Source organism: Populus trichocarpa, chromosome 6, assembly GCF_000002775.5.
Source record: "Populus trichocarpa isolate Nisqually-1 chromosome 6, P.trichocarpa_v4.1, whole genome shotgun sequence".
NCBI lineage: Eukaryota > Viridiplantae > Streptophyta > Magnoliopsida > Malpighiales > Salicaceae > Populus > Populus trichocarpa.
The window spans coordinates 777529-800019 of record NC_037290.2 but is presented as its reverse complement, the minus strand read 5'-3'; the positions used below and the strand labels follow the sequence as shown (position 1 = coordinate 800019).

Below are 22491 nucleotides of genomic sequence, written 5' to 3'. Positions count from 1 at the left end.
TTAAAATAATATTTTTTAAAAAATTAAATTAAAAATGATTCAAAGTATAAAAATAAATTAAATTTTAATGGAATGTTTTGTGTTTTAAAAAATTTAATTTTTTTTTTGTTTACAATTAATAATTTTTTTATATTTTTAGATTATTTTGATATGATGATGTTAAAATAATTTTTAAAAATTAATAAAATATTATTTTAATATATTTTTAATTAAAAAATACTTTAAAAAATATCTATATATATGAATATACGAGATCGTGTGGTTTTATTCAAAATATAGGTGTCCCATCAATCAACAAATTTTAGGCCCTATTAGTTCTATAAATTCTTGATTTATTCAGATGTGAAGAAACCCTACATATTCTCCTCTGATATACAAGAACCTAAACAAAAAATAAAGACACTACCATTAAAGAGGATGCTCATACCAGCAGAGATAATAACAGATATTCTAAGCAGGCTACCGGTCAAAACTCTAAAACGTTTCAGGTGCGTATCAAAATCATGGTGCAAGGAAACCGAAAGTCCATATTTCATCAACATGCATCTGCAAAAGTTGACACAAGCGCGTACCAATCTAGGGCTCATCCTTGGGGATAGAAGTTCCACCAAGTTATACACTGTAGACTTGGACAAGCCAAATCCCACTAATTCCATGGAACTATTTGTAAGTAACAAAAACTAGAATATTGAAGTAATAGCTAGCTAAGCTCTTGTAATGGACTGCTTGCTTTGTTATGTTCAAGAAGACTATTGCCTTGTATAACCCGTGTACAAGAGAATACAAAATACTACCCTCTACACTGTTTGAGTTGCGCATACCTAGCGGTAAGGAATATGACAAATTTTGTTGGGAACGTACTCTTTATGGATTTGGGTACGATCCCATTAATGAAGACTATAAAGTTGTGAAGATTGTTGACTATTATGGTAATACTATTGACAGGTGTTTCTTTTCTGAGGTTAAAGTTTATAGCTTGATGAAGTCTAATTCTTGGAAAAGAATTAAGGGATACCCTAATTATTACGCTATTTTCCAACCTGAGTATCACCGTGCTAATAAAGGGGAGTATATATATATGGTGTGTTTGCTAACAGTGCTGTTCATTGGACAGCAAGTACTGAAATAATAAGACGAGACCTTTCGCCTACTATGATTGTTGCGTTTGGTTTTGGAGTTGAAGGTTTTAGGATTATAGCGAAACCTGCAGATTATTTGGCCAATGAGCATGATTATTTTGATTTGGGGGTTCTAGGAGGGTGCTTGTGTTTGCTTTGTGCTAAGATGTGTTTTCGTGTGCAAATATGGGCTATGAAGGACTCTTGGAGTAAGTTGTGTACTGTTGTTTCAGAGCTGCAAGTGGATCGATTTAACTTTTATGTTAGAACTTTAGCTTATTCAAAGAGCGAGGACAAAGTTCTTTTGGAATTGGACAAAACGTTTTTTGTTTTGTGTGATTCGAGGATGAGAAAATCCGAGCTTGTCAAGATTCATGGGGCTCCAGAGATGGTTACAACTGAGATTTTTGTAGGAAGCCTTGTTAGCACTAAAAAGTAGTGGTGGAGGTGGCAAGATTGATAGGAAGTGGAGGCACAAGAGAAAAAGAATAGCAGGAAGAAAAAGGTTTGTTTTTTATTCTTTTTGTTCAAGCAAGTTTCTTTTTATGGTTTCTCTAAAACAGTTTAGTTTCTAATTGCTGGCATTTACTGTAATGATCAATTTAATTTGCGAAGTTTTCTATCGGTAAATACTTTTAGATGGTATTTTTTGGTCACTATCTCAGGATATAATAAACAAAACAGAGGAGATAAAAAAGACATGTACTTTTTGAACTTTCGAGTGCATCGCGAAACTTTGGTGTTCAACTCAGAAGCAAATATTTCATCCAACTTCATATCTAATATAAATCGTCGACAACAACACCAAACTCAGCCTCACTCTTCCAGGTAAAAAGGTCCGTCACTTGTAATTCTCAAGAGTTACAAAGGCAGAATAAGCCTATAAAAGGCAAACAAGAGTTCAAAGTGGGGGGCGGTATTAGGCAAGGTGATCCCCTATTGTCTTTTCTTTTTAAAATAGCTGCTAAAGGTCTATTTATTCTCTTTCAACGTGCGGTTGTTTCAAACATTTTTCCTGTATTGATTTTGGCTCTAATAACTTCCTGTATCATTTTCAGTACGCAGATGACACAGATGACACTCTTTTCTTTATGCTAGCTAGTTTGCATGCCCTCCGGTCAGCTAAAAGAGTCTTAAGGTGGTTTGCTCTATGCTCGGGCTTGCACATTAATTTTTTTAAGAGCTCTCCTCTGGGAATCAATGTTGATGACTCTTGCTTGAATGAGTTCGCAAAATCAATTTACTGTAGGCATGATACACTTCCATGTAACTACCTGGGGATGCTTTTGGGGTCTAATCCTAGAAGGATTTCAACCTGGAAACCTGTCATTGATAAGTTTTGAGAGAAACTCAATTCGTGAAAAGGGAGAAGGTTAAGAATGGTGGGTCATATTTGCCTTATCAAAAGTGTGTTGAACTGTCTTCCTTTGTACTTTATGTCCATCTTTCTTATGCCAAAAGATATGTGTTGTTTGCTTACTTCCATCCAACGCAAATTCTTATGGTCAGGAACTCTAAGAATGAGAAAAATTTGCAAAGTTCAATAAAGTGTGGTTGTTCGAGATAAGGATAGGGGTGGCCTTAGGATTGGGTCATTGATAGCAAAAAATAAGCAATGCTTTTCAAGTGAATTTGGAGGCTCTCTCTTCCTGATAATGAGCCATGGAAGAAGATGATATACAACAAATTCAAGCTGGTGTTTGAAAATGATTTTTCTATTTTTAGTAGAAGATTGTCTTGTATCTGAAGGGACTCCACATCCCTTACGACTTCACTAGACTCCATCTCTTCAGCTTTAGCCAATTACTACATATTTGTAGTGGGAAATGAGAATCTATCTCGGCTTTGGTCTGATGTTTGGTTTAGTAGATCTCCATTGAAAGTTACTTACTCACGACTTTATATTCTCTCCACTAAATTGAATGCCACAATTGCTGATATGGGAAATTAGGAGCTAAGGGAATGGAAGTGGGAGTTATCTTGGAGGAGACAATTGTTTCTCTTCAAAATTGAACAGGTCGTCTACCCTCTCTCATCTCTAGAAAGCTTTTGGCTAAAAGTAACAACTTCAGATAAGAAATTTTGGTCCTCATCAGCAGACGAAAGTTGTACAGTTAAAACTTGCTATTTACTTATTAATAGAATTGTGAATCCAGGGCTGAGAACTTTTAAGGCTTCAGTCTGGCTAAAAGGGATTCCTTCTAAGGTTCAATCTTTTTTTTGGATAGCTGTTCAGAATAGATTATGCATTAAGGAATTCTTACTTTGTTGTAATATAATCCTAGTTGATCAAGCCGTTTGTATTTTTTGTGAAAATGAGATTGAGACTTCAAATCATCTTCTGAAAATTTTGGATGAAATTCTTGGATTGGTGGGGTATTAGTGGTTGTCTTCCCTACTGTGTGGATGATCTATTACATCAGTGACCTAACCTAGTGTTTGGAAAATTCTAGCGTAAGGCTTGGTCTATGCTTTCTTGTTGTGTTAGCTGGAGTATATGACTTATGAGGAACAAGGTTATCTTCAATTATGGAACCGCGACCTTCGAAGACAACTTCCCCTTGATTCTATATCATCTCTCGAATTGGCTCGAGTTTGCAGATAAGCTTTTCATAGCTGTTGGAATTGATTAATTATGGGGCCTGAAAATATTATAGAATGGTCTAACAACACCAAATCAAAGTTTTAAGCATGATGCATTAGCTCCTTCAGTCTTGATGCCTTTTTCTTATCTATATTTATTGGCTTTCTATTTTTCATTGTCTGCTTTATGTTTTTTGTCTTTTCTGTTTTCTTTTTTGTTTTTTTTTTCTTATCTTTTGCTTTTGGCTACTTTCTAGTTAACCACTTCAATATAACTTCTTAAAAAAAAAAAAAAGGAGCAGAAAACTACAAAGAACTATGCAAACAAGGCCCTTGATAACAAAAGAGAAATGACAATCAAGGAACCTGCCCCTGCCTTTGCAATAACAATGAAAGAACCTGACTGATATTGGGCTCTTGCAATGGTTTGCTTTGCATTGATGAATCAGACCACAAAAGCCAACACAAACAGGACAGAATAAATGACATCTCTCTCAAGATTGCTTTGTGGAACCCATCAATCAAGAAAGTTCGTATACTACCTGTTGTGAAGTTCATAAACAGGATCTTATTGCTAGTTGTTAACAATACACATTCTGATGGCAGCAACCATTGTGTGAGTAGATGGAGTGATAAGGTGACTCAAGATTATGACAGAAATAAGGTTGAACACTCACAAACTGCTGTCAGCAACGTATCTTATATTATTGGAGAAATGTTTGGAGAGAAAAGGGTTTAAAAGGCAACAAACTCAAGCTAAGATGGTAGTCTAACCGATAAGGGAACTGCAGCTATACAATCTGAAGAAATGAATGCATATCAATCAGAATCTCCCTTTAAAGAATATACAGGAACATATTGTAGTCTTGATACATTATATGCAATTCATCCAATATTGTAAAGATGAATATTGTCTTGCGTATTCTTAGGGAAACTAGTTAATGCATTCCATGTACAAGTAATCTTCTACTGCACTGTTAGTGCTCACGGCTCATTCAAGTGAGAATTCAATAAAACAGTAGGCCTTGTTTTCAAACAACATGCTCAATTCCAGTTTTTCTACTTTAGCTACGGTTAACTCTTCATTGATGTTTTTTATGCATTTGGATATGATTCCATGGATGATGACTACAAGGTTTTGAGAATTGCACTACCTGGAGTGGTTAACTATGTTATATAGCTTGACTACTACTTCATGGACGATAATTTTTACGAGAGATTTATTAAATCATCTGTTATAGCTATTAAGAATATGACTTAACAACAAAAAAGTTTTTAAAAGACAGAAAATTCATTTTGCTTGATTATGATTGTGGATTTAGTTTTGTTGGAAAGCTTAATTCTGTCTCTTTTAAACCCTTTTTTTTTTTTCATGGACAACAATTGATGTGCGTACGCTACAGCACCATGTCCTTGTTCATGAAGTTTTTCATTGGTTGATGATTTGCGATAAAGAAACTTATTGTTTCATTTGATATTCAAATGGAGCAGTTTTGCACTCGCCACTGCCGAACTTGGATCTTCAGCCTATACCCAGAAAGTTGAGTGCCTTTGCTTGGTAGAATTTGTGTATGGAATTGATAGATTGACATATGGGTGATGAAGGATTCATGGGATAAACAGTTTTCATTTACAGGCTCCGTGTACATGCCTTTTTCTCAGGATGATGACGACAAGGTTCTCTTACTACAGATCAGTACAATGTTGAAGTTTAGATGGTATGATCTAAAGAGAGATCAAATGAGCGAAGATGTGCCAATTTCCAGTGTTGCCAATTTGGTTCGTTTTCTCCTTCATGTCAATACAATTCTATTTTGAAATGCTTGAGGTCCTCATTCAGTAATTAAGCATGAAAGAAATTGTGATGCAGACAGAAAGCAAAACACAAGAAGACGAACAAGCAAAGAAAAGTTGTTGCCGAAAAGGGTTACGAACACAAGAAACATAATTCTTATTTTATTTCTAAATATTTTTCTCTAATCTGATATGTTTTTTTAAGAGCTTTACAATATCCTTAAATAGGTCAAAAACTGATCATTATAAGGTAGAAAAATCAAAATCCCAAGTTAAATAGGAAAGACAACAAGAAATCTGAAATTAAGCTAAAAATCTATAAGAGAAAATAACGAAATTGATTCTAATATCATTTTTCAAGCCTAATGTGAGGGTCTTTTGTATATCAGCTAGTTACAACTAGTTAGCCCTCGATTGAACTGGTTTTGTAGAATCATTTAGGAAAATTTGAGCTGATTATCCAAAAGTCAAATATAAAATTATGGTCTTTTCTTGTTAGGCTATTCATCTAGCATAAACAAGTTTTTTTTAGATATAACTCTGATCCACTAGTTTATAAACAAGCTTCCTAAGCTTTCTACATAACCCACTAGTGACAGATACATAAATTACTATTCCGAACTATCAATATTTTCAAAACCACCTACATCAAATTATCAAAAATCCTTCTCAAACTAACTACATCTGAAAAAATCATATCTACCGTACAAATTTCCGGCTGGACGTTGTGTTTTTTTCTCTGATGTTCTGTTGGCCCGGAGCCTCACAATGAGAGTATCTACTGGTATGCAAATGTTTAGCTCCAAGAGCATATATGCTACAGCTGTTTTCTTTGTTCGTCTCTTGATCCGTGAAGACATAAAATCCACGGATTGATTGGCATTGTTTTATAAAGATTATATTCGGTGCTACTGAATTGCCTAATAATTTCCCGGACTTGTCGCTAGCATCTTATTAGCTCTACTTGATTATATTAATCTCTTGAAGGAGGAACCAACTGTGGAATCCATAAGCGCAGCATTGATATTTTGAACAAAGAGCCTGCAGCTCGATAAAAATCCGGCCTCCTGAAGATATATACTACAACATCATATATAGCCATGCCACAGATTCACCATTCCTCGAAACTCCTTGTTTCGCAAGATGATCTGTCATATGATTTGCCTCCATCCTGGTGTGAAAGAAAAAAACAGAACCCATAGCTGAAGAGAGTTGAGAAGCCAAAATGAAGAGTTCATGGTAGTACCACGGTCTATTACATGGTTTAAGCATCCAATTAACCACATGAGCGGAGTCAGAATGTTTCTTCCAAACATATCTTCTCATGGAGAAGATAATTCAGGTGCTTTAACATAGCAAGCAATTCGGCTTCGTTAGAATCTTTGACTCCAGCAGGTATAGAGAATAAACCCAACACCATTCTATTATGATCACTCAGAACTCCACCGATTCCTGCAGGACCAGGTTTGCCAAGAGAAGAGCCATCTACATTCCATTCAAGTATAAAGGATTCTAGAGCAGACAACGTGACAAGCGGTCTAGGCTTCTTAATATTTTTCCATTTAATCTGCCCATCAGCAGAAATTAACAAGAAAAGTGCAAAATAAGAGAAATCAGGGTATAATGCTTTGATCCACACACGGCCTTGTTATAATTTAAAGAAAAACAGTATGATAAGTAGGTTGCTCGTTGCTAAATAGAAGCTCATTTCTAAGGATCCATAAAAACCTAGATATGGAGAAAAAATACCATTGACCATACTAACTTTCTTCGAAATCCTCTGAACAAGGCACTCCCATTGCCGAAACAATGCCGACAGACTCCCTGGACAGCATTAAGAAAGGCCCCACCAATCAATGAATTTAGACCAAATACTCCAATGGTTATGGCAGTGAATGAGAAAGTGATCGACCGATTCTTCGGATGACAAAATATTGGAATAATTGGAGGGACTAAACCTTTCCACAGACCACAAAAAGAGAATCATGCATGTTTGAGAATGAGAAGCAGAAGATGGTATAGTTCACACATAGACTTCACCGTAAACACACCGACGTTTGTATTTGCTTTCCATGTCAACTTGTCTCTGAATCCATTTGTTATTACCGTAAAAATATCGCTTCAAACTTACACTGGTCTACATAATTTTATATTTAATTTTTTATTAAATAAATAGGGATGGTGAAATTCAAATTCGTGATTACTTGGTTAATAAAGATCTGATACCATATCAAATAACTATTTCAACCCAATAACTTAAGATGTTAAATAAAATCTCAAAATATAATTTATATTATTTTTCAACTATTACAAACTTTGATAGCTTTTCAAACATAGAACTGAAAATGACTCACTTCTCTTCCTCGAAGTGTCCTCCTCCATCCGAAATTCCAAATCCATTCAAAACCATCCCATATTCCCATCGCAGATACTGATGAACATTAATTTGTTGTCTTCTGAAAGATTATACAGTCGAGGATTACCAATCCATAAATCATTCTAGAAACTGGTATCTTGAACATTACCCACCGACACACATATTTCTCTAAGGTTGAAATTGTTAGGCTGATCTAATAAACATATATGTCATGGTCGAATTGTTGGGTTGCCTAACTTGAATTTGATTTCTCATCAGCTTTGAAATCCTCATCATAGGTAGCGTTGGGTTACTATATCATATATAAAAAAAAACAATAAAAATAAAAAGGGACATGCATATATACATGAATTTCATGTTTTGAAAATAAAGAAATTAATTTAAAAATTATACCAGATTTATTTTATATTTTTATCTTTATTTTTTCAATTAAATATATTTTTAACTTTTTTTTATAAGTTTTTTCTATTTTGAGATACTAATAAAACACAACTTAGTTTTTCTTTAAAATAATTTTTTTAAAAGAATACTTCTCTTTAGCTACTTGAATAATATATTTCAAAGAGAACTCTAGATGCAGTGTAAATTAGAAATAATGATAGACTTGAGTTAATTTGACTATCTATGAACCAGATATTCATAATTAATCCTGAATCAAAAATTTATTATTTCATAAATAGTCTCATGTCTTCGTATCATCTCAATATTATATAGTATCTAAATGTTACTAAATAATTTCTTTTATTTAATTTTGCACAAATGACACAAAGCGACAAACTTAAATTTGAAGTTACTATGGTATAGATAAGCATAGTATTTGCAAGAGTCTTAGTCATGTTACAAAATCCAGACTGTAAACTCGGTTGATTTGGGGTTTAGATTGATTTGAATTTTATATATTAATAGATTACATGATTTAAAATTTAAGTTGATATGGTGAATCCTGATCAATCAACTTATTGATTTATTTATTTTTATAAAATGAGTCCTTTTAACCTATTATTTGTTTTCAAAGAATTAGAGGATTACCCTCTTAAGCAATAATCTAGGCCTTATTTCAAGTTAACTGCCAAATCAAGATTTATAATTTTGATCATAGAGTACTGATGCAGTATCTAGATGTAAAGTAAAGTTAATTATCCCTAATACAAAAAAATATTCATATATAATGAATCTTTATATTTTATTACACTATATTTTCTTTTTGTAGAGAATGAAATAAATTTCCTATAATTTAAAATGAATCTATAGGAAATTAAAAAAAAAAAAAAGAGTAAAATTGTAAGTTTGCTTACACAATAGGAATATTCATATCCTACTTGTTTTCATATATGCATCTTAATATCTTATATTATTGCCATCACATCAACCAGCTCTTGTATTTTTGGCCACTTTACTCAAGAAATCACATTTCAAAACAGAAAAGACGGCATCCCAAAAAGTAAAAAGAAAAGAAATCGAATCTGATTGTGCTTAAGATAGTGATCATTTCCTCCTCCACTTACCGGCAATTATGTATAGACAACACGGTGCATTGCGACTGCACCTAAATTTCACCAGCAATATAAAACACAAAAAATAATGTTTTTTGTTGTGACACAACCTGCAGTGCACTGCGTTGCAATTTTGCTGATATCATTTTGCACGATGACCTAATTACAGGGTTTGAGTAGAAATCTTGGATTCTCTCCAGGAATGAGATCAGAATCCATGCACTCAGATATCCTGCAGTATTGCCAATATAGATCCCTCCTCCTTTGTCCATAAATACCCCCCATCTTCTCCTTCCTTAGCATACAACTAAGCCTACAACATGCCAGTAGCAAAAAATGAGTTCAGCAAGTTTAGCATCCACCATCATCTGTACATTCTCTGAATTCTCAGCTAACCTTCCTAGTGCTATCATCACTGAGATTTTTAGTAGACTCCCTGCGAAGTCTCTTTCAAGATTCAAATGTGTATCGAAGTCTGTTTAGGCATTATTAAGCAGCATCTCCAAAGAGCAGTTCTCGGACAAGCTCTTCTGTGTTGATGATGAAGAATGGAGCAAAGCTAGAAGGCTGTCCTTGCCATTTTCTTCAGCACTATGCAGAGATGAACTTTCCGGTTGTTGCAATGGATTGCTTTGCATTTCACACCAACGATTTAATGAAGATATCTAATTTCTCATCAATCCCTCTACTGGGGTCTATAAAAAACTTCCATTTCCAGGTTTCGATATTGTCGCACCCAAGGACTCCTACACTGCTATCTGGCTTTTGGTTATCATCGGCGACAATGACTACAAGGTCGTCGGATGCGTTTATATATATATAAAAACAGATGAGTGGAAAGGCACTGGAGGTATTCCATTCCATCTAATTGATATAAGCTGCTTTTTGGCTCGGAAACAATTTTATTATCTGGAAAGCAATTCGTGGGCTCGAAAGAAAAGGGAGGTATTTGGTAGTTTCTTATGACATGAGCAAAGAAGAGTCCATGGAGCTTCCTCAACCTGTGGTCAGTACTTATCCTGTCCAGGGCTGAGTCAGCACAAGAGATTTCTTAGCAACAAAGAATTAAATCAATCGGGGTCGAGCAGTATGTCCTTTCTCTAATGGTATTATGTTAGGAATATGATACGAAGAACAAGAGTTCGTTCGTTTGGTTTTTTTTTTTTTTTTTTTTGTTATTGTTGCAATTATGTTTTGAAGTTGTTTTTTTTAAATTATATTAAAATAATATTTATTTTATTTTTTAAATTTAAAATTGAAACTTTGTCTCCACTAGCAATGACTTGTTTAGAAGATCTGGAAGCATTTTAGACAGGATATCTAAGTTTCTTTTATTGTAAAAAGAACAGTATCACTGTATTTCTTTTCATCTAAAATACCATTATAATGGTATTCTAACTTACTAATTACGCTCTCGATTATTATATAAAAAAAAAAGAGTATGTATATAAATATGACCATTTTATTGGATTAATTAAATTGTAGGATATGCTTCGTCAGGTTCTGCGGACCTCACCGTCCTTGCTCAGGAAGTTGTTGATGGGTTCCTCTTTTTATTATGCCACGTGGATTTCATTAGGTGAAGACGGTAGCACACATTGCACTGTACACCGACCCTAACCAGCTTCGCTAACACCCATCTTATGCCTCCGTTGTCCGCTCTAGAGTCCAGCCTTTCCATCCCAATTAAATCTTCTTCTTTTTTAAAGCATATCCTTTACATTATATTCATATAAATTCATTTATTTTTCATATTAAGCTCAAGAATATATAAAATTTTAAATAAATATCATTAAATGCAAATTAGTTTTATCGATATTCTTATCAACACGTTTATTATCTTATTTATACAAATTGGATTGAATGCATGTTAAATTCATATATATATATATATATATATATATATATGTATCATCATTCAAAATCTATTTTTTGTTTTATAAAAAGATTATATTTAAGCTATAACTATAAGCAATTACTCGGTAATAATTTAAAATTCAAAATTCAAAATTCATCAATTATCTTTTCATGAAAAAAAATTATAATGCTCAAGATACAATTATCAGTACTTATTTAATAAAAAAATAAATCCGAAATTCATTAAATAGATATTATCGCTCGATCGCCGTAAAATTTATCTTTCAACGAAGTAATTTCCAGTAACGTAAATCAATCACACAAATAGAATACGTTCACATTACCGACGTGATCATCAAGAATCTCACAAAAACCCCATGAGCCGAGCCACACCTAACCTTCTCTCAAGCCCAATTTCGTAAATAGCCAAACAAAAACACACACACACAATAATATAATACTCTAGCGTAAGATTACAGTCTCTTCGTTGCTGACGGCTGTTAAAATAAACACCCAGAGCCAGTCCCTCAAGAAACCCCACCGAGACAGAGACGACACCATCTTCGTCCAGTCCTTTCCTCGTCGTTTACTCTCTCCGTTAATCAAAACCACGCGGTTTCACTCTCTCCGGCAACGATCTCATGCCTTCTCCCCTACCTTAAAGTTTCCCAGGTCGGGGAGAACACAATCATCACCGTTCATCAAATGTCTCTTCCCCAATCACCCACCGCTGATTCTCTTCATCAACAGCGCTCCTCCACCGTTGATCACCGTGTCTCTTCCAAACGCAAACTAGACGATGTGGATGACAACGACGCCGTTTTCTCTGACTTAATCTCTGTCAGGATGCGTAAAGACGACACCGAGTCATCCACCGGCAACAATCAAGAACAACAACAACAACCTCCCTCCATCTCCTCCACCAATCAGCTCTCCACGCGTGTCTCCGACGCCTCCACCTCTTCATCATCCACCAACTTCCCCTCCTCCGCCATGGGGACCACCACACCCTCGCCGCTGCGGAGGTCGCAATCAAGACTCCAATTCTTTATCAGAATGATCTCCGATGCAACTCATGTTGTGATCAACGCGAACTCGAGCGATTCTGTTAAATCACTCCACGAACAGATTCGCGCGATGACCGGAATTCCGGTGATAGAGCAGAGATTAATCTACTTAGGTAAGCAATTGCAATACGAGAACAAACTCTCCGATTACTCTATTGAGAACGATTCGATTCTTCATTTAGTCGGTCGAATGCGTAGCACTAGGCATCCTCGTACTTGTCAATTGATTAATGATATGGTTTCTTACATTTGTCGGATTTGTAAGTCTATATTGCCGTGTGGTGTTCATCCTTACACGTCAAAGCATATAAAGGAGTTGATGAATGAGTTCTTTAGTTTGACGCCCAAGGATGATAATGAGGATGCTTCGGGGCACTTGAATGTTTTTTTGTCCAATAGTGCACCGGCCGCGCTAGTTGCACTTTATGTTTCGAGTATTAAAGGGAATAAGGAGTGTGCGGAGGGTGCTATTAGGCACTTTTTGAATTCGTGTAGGATTTCGTTGCCTAAGAATTTGCATTTACAGTGTGTGCCGATTGTGATGGAGTTTTGTAATTTGTTGAGGAAGGTTGGGAGTGACGATCCGTTGTATGTTGTTTGTAGGAGTTGTCTTGGTTCGTTGTTGGAGAATGGTGGGGGTACGTGTGGGTGGAGGTATCATGGAGGGGAGGAGGGGAAGGGAGTTGTTATGCAGGAGATTTTTCCATTTGTTAGTGAGTTGGGGAGCAAGTTGTCTAAAGATTTGACGGGGAGTGTGGCGGAGAGTATGGGGCCATCGGAGGCTGTTGTTAAGGATTTTTCAGCGTTTTTGATACCATTGCATAGTGTGATTTCCGAGCAAAGGGGATTTGGGAGTCCAATTTCGATGCCTTTGAAGAAGAGGGCGTTTAATTGTCCATTGTATGCGAAAGAAATTGAGCAGCTTCATGTGATATTCATTGATTTGCTGGATATTATGGAGAAATGTCTTGAGAAAATGCAGGATTCTTCGAATTTGAAAACGAATGGAGAAGGTGAGTTGAATCATACAGGTTGGTCCCAATATTTGTTTATTTTGAAGGAGTTGAATAACATTGCTAAACTTTATAAGGGTGCTGAGGAAAAGTTTTGGACGGTTTTGAGGCTTAGAAAAGCTTCCTTGTGTGTGCTGATTGTTAGATACGCTAAACGAACTGATGATCATCAGTGGCTTCTTCAGCATAAGGATGTGACTGATTTTGACTCTAGGAGGCATTTGGCTATGATGATGTTCCCTGAGTTGAAAGAAGATTACGAGGATCTGCACGAGATGCTCATTGATCGGTCACAATTGTTGGCAGAGTCATTTGAGTACATAGTGCATGCCGAATCAGATACACTGCATGTTGGTTTATTTATGGAATTTAAAAATGAGGAAGCAACTGGTCCTGGTGTATTGCGTGAGTGGTTTTTCTTGGTTACACAAGCTATATTTGATCCTCAAAATGCCCTTTTTGTGGCATGCCCAAGTGATCGTAGAAGGTTCTATCCTAATCCCGGTAAGCTTCTGCTGCCTTTTTAATAAATGCTTTACCTGAACAATGTATTGGCTTTCCTATACGTTTTATCTTTTCTTGATTGAATGTAGTTCGAGATGATGAAAATTCATAAACAATATGTTGAACTTCCCTGTGTCTAGTGTGGCACACAAGCATCATGTTTGGAACATTAATTTGCATATATTCATACGGGAAAATAAAAATATACTTAGAGAAACTAGATGTGCAGTTCCTGCTATTATAGGAACTTATATTTAATGTGTAATGATGTTACTAGTGGGTGAGTTCATCTGAACAATGTATAGGCTTTCCTATACGTTTTATCTTTTCTTGATTGAATGTAGTTCTAGATGATGAAAATTCATAAACAATATGTTGAACTTCCCTGTGTCTAGTGTGGCACACAAGCATCATGTTTGGAACATTGATTTGCATATATTCATACGGGAAAATAAAAATATACTTGAAGAGAAACTAGATGTGCAGTTCCTGCTATTATAGGAACTTATATTTAATGTGTAATGATGTTACTAGTGGGTGAGTTCATCTGAAATTGCTCAACCTAAATTCTTTTGGAAGTCAAATCAGGATTGGAAAAATGATTTTTGGATGGTTCAATAGTTTTAACATGTCAATGCTTATCCATCACTCACAACCAGGAAGAGTTACACCTAAATCTGAAGAATGTGAAACTTAATATTAAATTTAGGTCATAATTTGGATTGAAATAACAATTTTAAGAAGGTTGGAGAGTTTTCCTACACATGATCGAATACTGTGGGGCTTAAACTTTTATATTTTGCTAATATTGTTTGGTATTTAACTGTAGGAGAGATTAGTCATTGCACTCTGTTAGTGCTCTTTCACTAACATTTATTGGTATAAAAGGTGTTTACCATGTGGGTCCATGGCAATATGGGATAAAGGAGCATTGCATCCTATAGAATAAGTTTCCTAGCATAAATTTGTTAAGCTCTAATTGCTGAACCTCTTGTTTTACAAATATTTTTTTGTGAAATACCTGAGCCCCTAGTATTGTTCTACATGAATGTTTTCCATGTTCTCCAATTCTGTTATCTGAACTCCATATTTTGACAAATATGTTATTGGTTCTGTTTGGAGGATTAACATATGTAATTACTCCACTGCATTAAAGTTGCATTGATGAGCTCTGAAATGGCTCTTCAAAGAATTATCATTGAGGTTTTTTATTGTGTTCTGGTTCTGGACTTGAATTAAGTTCCATGGTCTTGGTTGGATTCAATTGTTGGCATGGACAACCACTAACAAACAAAGTATAAATATGGACTTCATTGTTTTCACTTCACGTGCAGCATCTAAGGTGGATCCCATGCACCTTGATTATTTCACATTCTCTGGTCGAGTGATTGCATTAGCTTTGATGCATAAAGTGCAAGTCGGCATTGTATTTGATCGTGTGTTTTTCTTGCAATTGGCTGGGATGCATATTTCTTTGGAAGACATACGGGATGCAGATCCATGCTTGTATAGCAGTTGCAAACAGATTCTGCAGATGGATCCTGAGTTCATTGATTCAGATGCTTTGGGGCTGACATTTGTCAGAGAAGTTGAGGAGCTAGGATCCATAAAAGTTGTGGAACTTTGCCCTGGTGGGAAAGGCATTGTTGTAAATAGCAAGAACCGGGAGAAATATGTCAATCTGCTAATTCAACATCACTTTGTCACATCTATCTCTGACCCTGTATCTCGATTTGCACGTGGTTTTTCTGATATTCTTAACCCTGGGGAACAGAAGCTCTTCTTCCGAAGCTTGGAGCTTGAAGATCTTGATTGGATGCTATATGGAAGTGAAAGTGCTATATGTGTGGAAGACTGGAAGGCTCACACTGAGTACAGCAGCTACAAGGAAACTGATCCTCAGATATCCTGGTTCTGGGAGGTATGCTCTTGCATTCTTTTCATTCATGTTATATCTCAAATCTAAACTTTTTTTTTTTTTTTTTGCGGTATAGGTTCTTCTTCATCTCATATTTCTAGACTTTATAATCAGTTATAATCTTTATGGGATGGATGATATATTTTCTTGGGAAACAACTATCTGTAGAATGCAGACTGTTTGTGTTCCTTTCTTTTATATTTCTTGGAAGTAGCTTTTGTTCATTATTCTCTAACATGACAGAACAATCCTTTTCTGTATATCCTTACCAGGTGTGCTGCTGTTTTGCTAATTAAGTATAGCCTAAATACTATGTGAATTCATTTTTTTCTAATGTACGATGGTGTGGAAAATAGGACATGTGAGGTTGTTTGCCAGTTCACCATTCGACTTCTGCATGTCAGCTAATCACTTTGGTGCAATGTCTTAAATGCTGAAAGATGTGTGACTTAAGTTGTTGACACATGATAAATACTAAAGCAAATTCAAAGTGCTTTCCATGTTTGGCTTGTCACATCTACAGATCATTTTGAATCTCAAATGCTCAAGGTTGTGCCATGAATTCCTCAACTTAGTGATGATCTCATGGTTAAATAAAGAAGCATATTAGGAACTTAGTTTGTGTTTGCTAAGATCAAATTTAAGAGTTTAAGTTATGTTATTATGGGAATTTTTGGTGTTGAAGTTTGAATTCATGGTATTCATGCAGGCATTTACACAAATACAAATGTCAAAATGTTGAGCATGTACGTTATATTGACTACATATATACATGGGAAGGGGAAAAAAATTGTTGCTGTGAAATTAGAGTATGGTGGGTGTAGTTGGATTTCTTATGTGCTTCCACAAGTGTGCTAGACTTTGGGAGGTAAGGCCAGAGTTGGAACAATTGTGGATTTTGTTTCCATACTTCCGTTGGTTCCTCTTTCCGTGGGGTTGTGAATGGATAGGCCTTGGGAGTGGTGTTTTATTTGTCAAAATATTGATTTTATATCCATTAAGGAATTTTCTGTATTTTATAAGGTTTTTCTTTTGCACCAGATGGGCTGTTTATCCCATCAGCAGTTTGGAGTTTAACTGATTTTTTTGTTAGGTGATAAAATTGATTATGTGGTTTCCCTTTGAACTTTAATGTGCCGCTAATGTTGGTCCATCAGGTTTTATTGTCTCATAAAAATATTCCAGGTGAGAGTTGAAATGAGGGTGGATTTTGTTTCTTTTAATTTCTTGCTTTGCAGAGTGAGCTGAGCAAAACAGAAATAAGGTACATTTTGTTTTGAAAATCAGCCTTAAGGTAGATATGCCTATTCAGCTAGTTGGTCATTGGTCATAACAAAAGCATATCTCTGATAACAGTGTGGGATTTGATTGATGCTCATTTGATAAAGCACTGCTTTTGAGAAAGTTTGTTATTCCATTCAGGTCTTTATTAGGTCCTCCTCACTCTTTATCCTTGTGTATCAGGCATGTCCTTATTCCATCACCAGCGTGGAATAACCTTATTAATTAATTTGCTAGTCATCAAAAACAGAGGATGTGGGTTTCCCATGAACTTTGATTGATCACCAATGGTAGGATGCCTGATTTTTGGTTGGTTCAAAATATACTCAACAAATGACACTCAAGGTACTTGAGAGAAACCAGTAAATAATCGTGCACTCCATGGAAGAGGTAGTCAAACCCCACATAGAGAGCTCCACTCAATATACTGAGTTTTATTCCAGAAGTCTCCATAGAATTATTTTTTGCTTTTGATCTTAAAAATATTCATGAGAAAATGATATGAGGAAGTGAGAACCATATTGGCCTGCATTTGCATTCATGGACCTTGAGTTTTTTACCAGTCAGCTGCAGTTGAGATAGTCCCACATTTCTCATATGTAATAGTAAAAAGTTCTGTCAGGGCAAAAGCATTGCTTTTTATTTTATTTATCCTCTACCTGAACATCTTGCAGATTGTTGGGAGAATGTCAGCAGATCAGAGAAAGGTTCTTCTCTTCTTTTGGACCTCGGTGAAGTATCTACCTGTTGAGGGTTTCCGTGGTTTGGCCTCGCAACTTTACATTTACAAGTCCACAGAACCACATGATCACCTTCCTTCATCTCATACATGCTTTTACCGGCTGTGTTTCCCACCTTATCCCTCCATGGCTATCATGCAAGATCGCCTCCGCGTCATCACCCAAGAACATGTTGGATGCAGTTTTGGCACTTGGTAATGCATTGGGTACATTCACTTTCAGGGTAAACAAGGGTTCTTACTGCACATAGAAAAGATTTCATCTCAGCTTGTACAGATAGGTTTATGTCGCCAGTTTCATTAAACTATGTAAGAAAGTCTCGTAGTTAATTTATGTTTCCTCCAGGAAAGTTGGGATGTCATTGCTCTTTTTGTCAGACTGTTAATATAGGTATAGCGTAAATAATGCTGCTGGGGGCTAGAAGGAAGAAAATTTCTATGCTCCCAGATGGACTTCCTTCATCAGTAACAGTAGCTGATTTTCTTGTCATGCAACTACACAGATTATGCAATGACATCCAAATTCATAGAAAGGTTATTATTCTCACTTCTCTCGTTTGCACGTCCAAAATTATTGAATGATTCAACTGTCTCCTTGAAAAATGTATGTAATTTATTTTGCTGGCCAGTATATTATTATCATCTAATGCTTGCTTATCTTTGTATTTTGCTATGTTCATGCCTAATTAGGGCTCTGTTTTGCTAATACAGCACGGTTCTTGTTACGACAAGATTCTCCGTGTTTCGCAAATTATTAGGTCATCTGATAAGTTATGTTCATCATGTGAAGGAACATGATGAAACAACCTTTTTCCCTGAAAGTCGTTACAACCTTACATTGTCCTTTGCATTTTTCGTATGGCCAGGCACTGGATCAAGTTTCTTGCCTGTTTCTGTATGAATCTTCTTGCCTGGATCAAGTTTCTTGCCTGTTTCTGTATGAATCTTCTTGCCTGTATCTGTATGAATCTTGTTACGGATTATCAAGTCGTTTGGAGTCTATCTTTGATATGTTGTTTCAAATTATTGAACTGCATGATGAAGCTTATTCTACAGGAGTTACATTGATAGATATTTGTTTCATTGTTCTGGCACTAAGCTGTTGTCACCATTCATAGATGGACCTGAGCCACCTGACATTACATATCTTTCCATTGGAAATAGACCACTGTAAACTTGTCTTGGCCTCCAAGATTCAAGATCACACGTAACCAAGATTTGTGGCGTAGCTACTTTGCCATGTTGATAAGCAAATAAAAAGTCTGGAAGGTTTAATTGGGAAATTATTTCTGTGCTTGAAAAAATGAGATATTTCATCAAAATCACACTGTTTGATGTAAATGGTAGTGGTAAACCTGTTGCAGTCCTTTTTTATTTGTGTGGGTTCCAAAAGGAGTTTCAATCCGTGCTATTGTATGATATCGCTTGGTATTTTGCAGTTTGATTGTTTTCCAAGTATATTAATTTAGAAAATTGAATTTTTTTTCTGTGTTTTTTACTTAGTAAAAAAGCATTTATATTTTTTTTTTCAAACAAAAAGCATTTAGAACTAAATTACTAAATATAAAATCCTTAGTTATTGTTGTGAGAGAGAGAAAATATAGAAACAATGAGAATAAAGGGGAAATGTCCTTTGTATATTTATTTTAAAATGATAAAAATTTATTTCAAGATTAACATATATAAATTTATTTTATATCCCTAACTCACCAGCTAAATATATATCTAACCAAATGCAACATAAAAATCTTGTATCTCCCACTGCTATTGAGCATACTATCAACCTGTATGTCCAACTCTTAATGTTTCCTATATGATATAGCCGTGTGAGATTATATAAATGATCTAATAGATATTTTTATAATTTAGTATGATTGATAGAGTTAGATCTAAAAGAAAGTCTAATCATAACAGATTAGCATAATGATTAAAAGATATTTTAATTTTTGATCGAACCATTGAATTAAATTTATATTTTTACAAGAGATTTTCAAGACCCGATTCTAGAGGGTACTTTGCCGATCTATTAGCTATATGAAAATCCTCAAATTAGGCTTTAAAAATCTTGTTTCTTTAAGTTTCTTTATTTATTTTTTTGGATTTTATGATTTTAACTATCTTTCATTTTTCATTTTAGGTTTCTAGTTTTTCAAGGTGACTTATAAATTTTTTAGAAATGTAGAACTTGTTAGATTAATATTTCAGAAATAAAATAAGATTTAAGTTTTATAACTCTATTTCAGCTAATTCTTTTCTTTTTTTCTTTTGGTGCTTGCTACTTTCACCTGCATCAGATTGGATTTGACATGGCCTAGAAATCTATTATGTGCAAGTTGTTATTGCTGCAAGGATGATTAGCATCTGCATGCCTTCATGATTTATGCGTTGGACTTTATACTAAAACCTTGGCAAGTCTTATTTCTCACAAAAAAACGAAGCATAGAAAACTAGCAGTAGCAAGTGCTCATTTACTAAACATAAACATAGCAATATAATTTTTATTATCAAGCCTAGATAGAGATCACATCATCACACCATTTCAAAACCAATAGAACTTATGGAAACCCACATACATTCAAATTAACCCCATGCCACCATGAGTGATCTTGGCCCTTGCAATGGCAACCGTTCTTGCTGTGTGCTCTGACCTGGGCTGGCAAGTTGTAATCTGATGTGTGTTCCAAGTGCTTAGTATCGACTCTATAGCTTCCATATCCCATGATCCCATCCAAAACCCTTTCTGTAACCATAATCATAAATCAATAAACAGAGAAATGAAACAAAACAGAAACCTGAGGACTTTGACAGTGAAACCTAAAAGAAAAACAAAGACCCCACCCCACTAGTATCAATCACTTCTTAGAATCAGTTTATTCACTCATTAGTCTCCACAGGAACTTCTGTGGTGGTTGTCTCTGCAGCTGGTGTCTCAGCTGGCTTCTCTTCTTCTGCTGGCTTCTCTTCCTCAACAGGAGCCGGTGCTGCCTCCTCTTTAGTCTCTTCGACAACAGTCTCCTTAGCAACAGTCTCCTCAGCAACAGTCTCTTCAGGCTTGTCCTCAGGAGTTTCTTCTGCTGCTGGGGCTGCAACCTCTTCAGGCTCAGTTTTTGCTGGTTCTTCTACAACCTCCTTGGTTTCAACCTCAACTGCAGGTTCAGCTTCAGGTTCTGCGGCTGGAGCATCAGCGGGTGCTGCTTCTGTTGGCTCTTCAGCTACTGGCTCAGAGGCAGGTGGTGCAGTTTCTGTTGTTGTCTCCTCAGTCTTGGTCACCTTAGGTACCTCGGTCTCAGGAATTGATGGAGCAGCTTCAACCTGCAATAAAAACCATACTGATATTTATCCCAAGATGTATAACCAAACAGAAGAAAACTAGAAGGGTTTTTAGGATTCATATTTCCTTAATCTGTGTTACTTTCTCTTGAGAACAAAAGCTTAGAACATGAATAGGGTCTTGAAAAGATCATCAGGAAAAGAAAAAAAAGTGTCAAGTGGCTTTTGATTTTGTTGGTCTATCTCAAGAGGTAAAGTTGGTTGATCGAAACCAGAATTTTCAAATCTAGCTCAGAGAATAAGTTGATCTATCACTTGATCTATATGCAGAAACATTTGATCATAAAAGAAGTAGGAAAAAAACTTCAGTAATCAGAAAGATACTATCGCTCAAAAGGACTCAACAACACGCACACGCACACACTGCATGTGTCTCAAGGTGATCTAGCTACCACTTGTGCTAGATCAAGAAATGGGTTGTAATGATAGACTAAGAGGCTTGAAGATTTGTGCTTATAGGCAAGAAAAATATTGATTTTTGCAGAAATATTTACCTCAACAGTGGCCATTTTGGAAAGCAAAGAGGGAACGATAGTAGAATTCGGAGGAGGATAGAAAGAAATTAAGAAAGGAGGGTATAGACACAAATTAGGATGCTTGTGAGCTAGTGAAGTGGAGAGATGATCAATGCGAGAGCTATTTATAGAGGAGTGAAATGCATAGATTATTTAAAGAATGAGAGCATGAGATCATAGGGAGCATGCTCACTTGGAGAATCTTTCAACTTGACACCTCATATTGCTGACAAGACACCTTAGCATGTCTTGCTAGTTGTAAATATGTTATTTCTTTTTTCATATAAAGTATGATTGAGATTATAATTTTTATATGATTTTAATTGATGGAATTGACAAATACTTAAAATCAAATATGAATTGGCAATCCAAATGGTGGAGGCCATTTCATATATCAGCACCATACCTTTCTTTTGAGTGGGTTCCCATGTGTTCTTATTTTCTAAGAGGGCATAATAATGTAGGTTAATTACTGCCTAGATCATGTAATGCATTCATGTTTTGTATAGGATTTCTATTTGATTTTCTGTTAATTTGTACTATAACCTAACCTTGCCCTTTTTTTTTTTTTCTTCATAGAATGGTTCCTTTTTTGGATCGAATTAACTGTGTTGATCATGTTGATATTTGTTTTGAAGAGAATTCTTCATTTTTTTTTCTTTTCTTAGTTGAGAAGAGTTCTTTCTATTTTGAACATGTTTGTTTTAGCATTTTAAATGCAATTTTTTTAAAATTATTTTTTTAATATTTTGAGATCATTTTAATATATTGATTTCAAAAATAATAATAATAAAATATTATTTTAATACATTTACAAGCAGAAATTATTTTGAAAACAACCGTTGTTGCAATGTCAAACACGCTTTCACACACCATATTGATATAAGAGATACATTCTTAAA

At 35.3% G+C, this 22491-nt stretch overlaps 2 protein-coding genes across 7 annotated transcripts; one reads left to right on the top strand and one right to left on the bottom strand.

The window, feature by feature from the left end:
• The first annotated feature begins 11695 nt into the window (after positions 1-11695).
• Positions 11696-18291, top strand: LOC7463675 (E3 ubiquitin-protein ligase UPL5). 6 transcript variants are annotated; one of them, XR_008059426.1, is made up of 4 exons: positions 11728-13806; positions 15141-15727; positions 17189-17350; positions 17680-17828. XR_008059426.1 is itself a non-coding variant. In XM_006380826.3 (3 exons), the coding sequence occupies exons 1-3, from the start codon at positions 11928-11930 to the stop codon at positions 17941-17943; spliced, it is 2583 nt and encodes an 860-aa protein (XP_006380888.1). In that variant the 5' UTR covers positions 11696-11927; the 3' UTR covers positions 17944-18291. The 6 variants fall into 6 exon arrangements, 2 of the variants coding, with proteins under 2 accessions (XP_006380888.1, XP_024458854.1); XR_002982361.2 differs by having other exon boundaries at positions 17189-17395; positions 17680-17822; XR_008059425.1 differs by lacking the exon at positions 17189-17350 and adding an exon at positions 16434-16592 and having other exon boundaries at positions 17680-17819.
• A 1920-nt stretch (positions 18292-20211) lies between these two features.
• LOC18099750 (major latex allergen Hev b 5) lies at positions 20212-21735 on the bottom strand. The gene is made up of 2 exons (XM_024604788.2): positions 21569-21735; positions 20212-21056 (listed from the first exon to the last, which is right to left on the bottom strand). The coding sequence occupies exons 1-2, from the start codon at positions 21581-21583 to the stop codon at positions 20619-20621; spliced, it is 453 nt and encodes a 150-aa protein (XP_024460556.1). The 5' UTR covers positions 21584-21735; the 3' UTR covers positions 20212-20618.
• Between the last annotated feature and the right edge of the window lie 756 nt (positions 21736-22491).

Bases quoted from the DNA above. Each gene is read 5' to 3' on its own strand.
- LOC7463675 (XM_024603086.2), top strand. From the start codon at position 11,928: ATGTCTCTTCCCCAATCACCCACCGCTGATTCTCTTCATCAACAGCGC. The intron at 13,807-15,140 runs GTAAGCTTCTGC...CTTCACGTGCAG, and splicing joins AAGGTTCTATCCTAATCCCG to CATCTAAGGTGGATCCCATG. The intron at 15,728-17,679 runs GTATGCTCTTGC...AACATCTTGCAG, and splicing joins AGATATCCTGGTTCTGGGAG to ATTGTTGGGAGAATGTCAGC.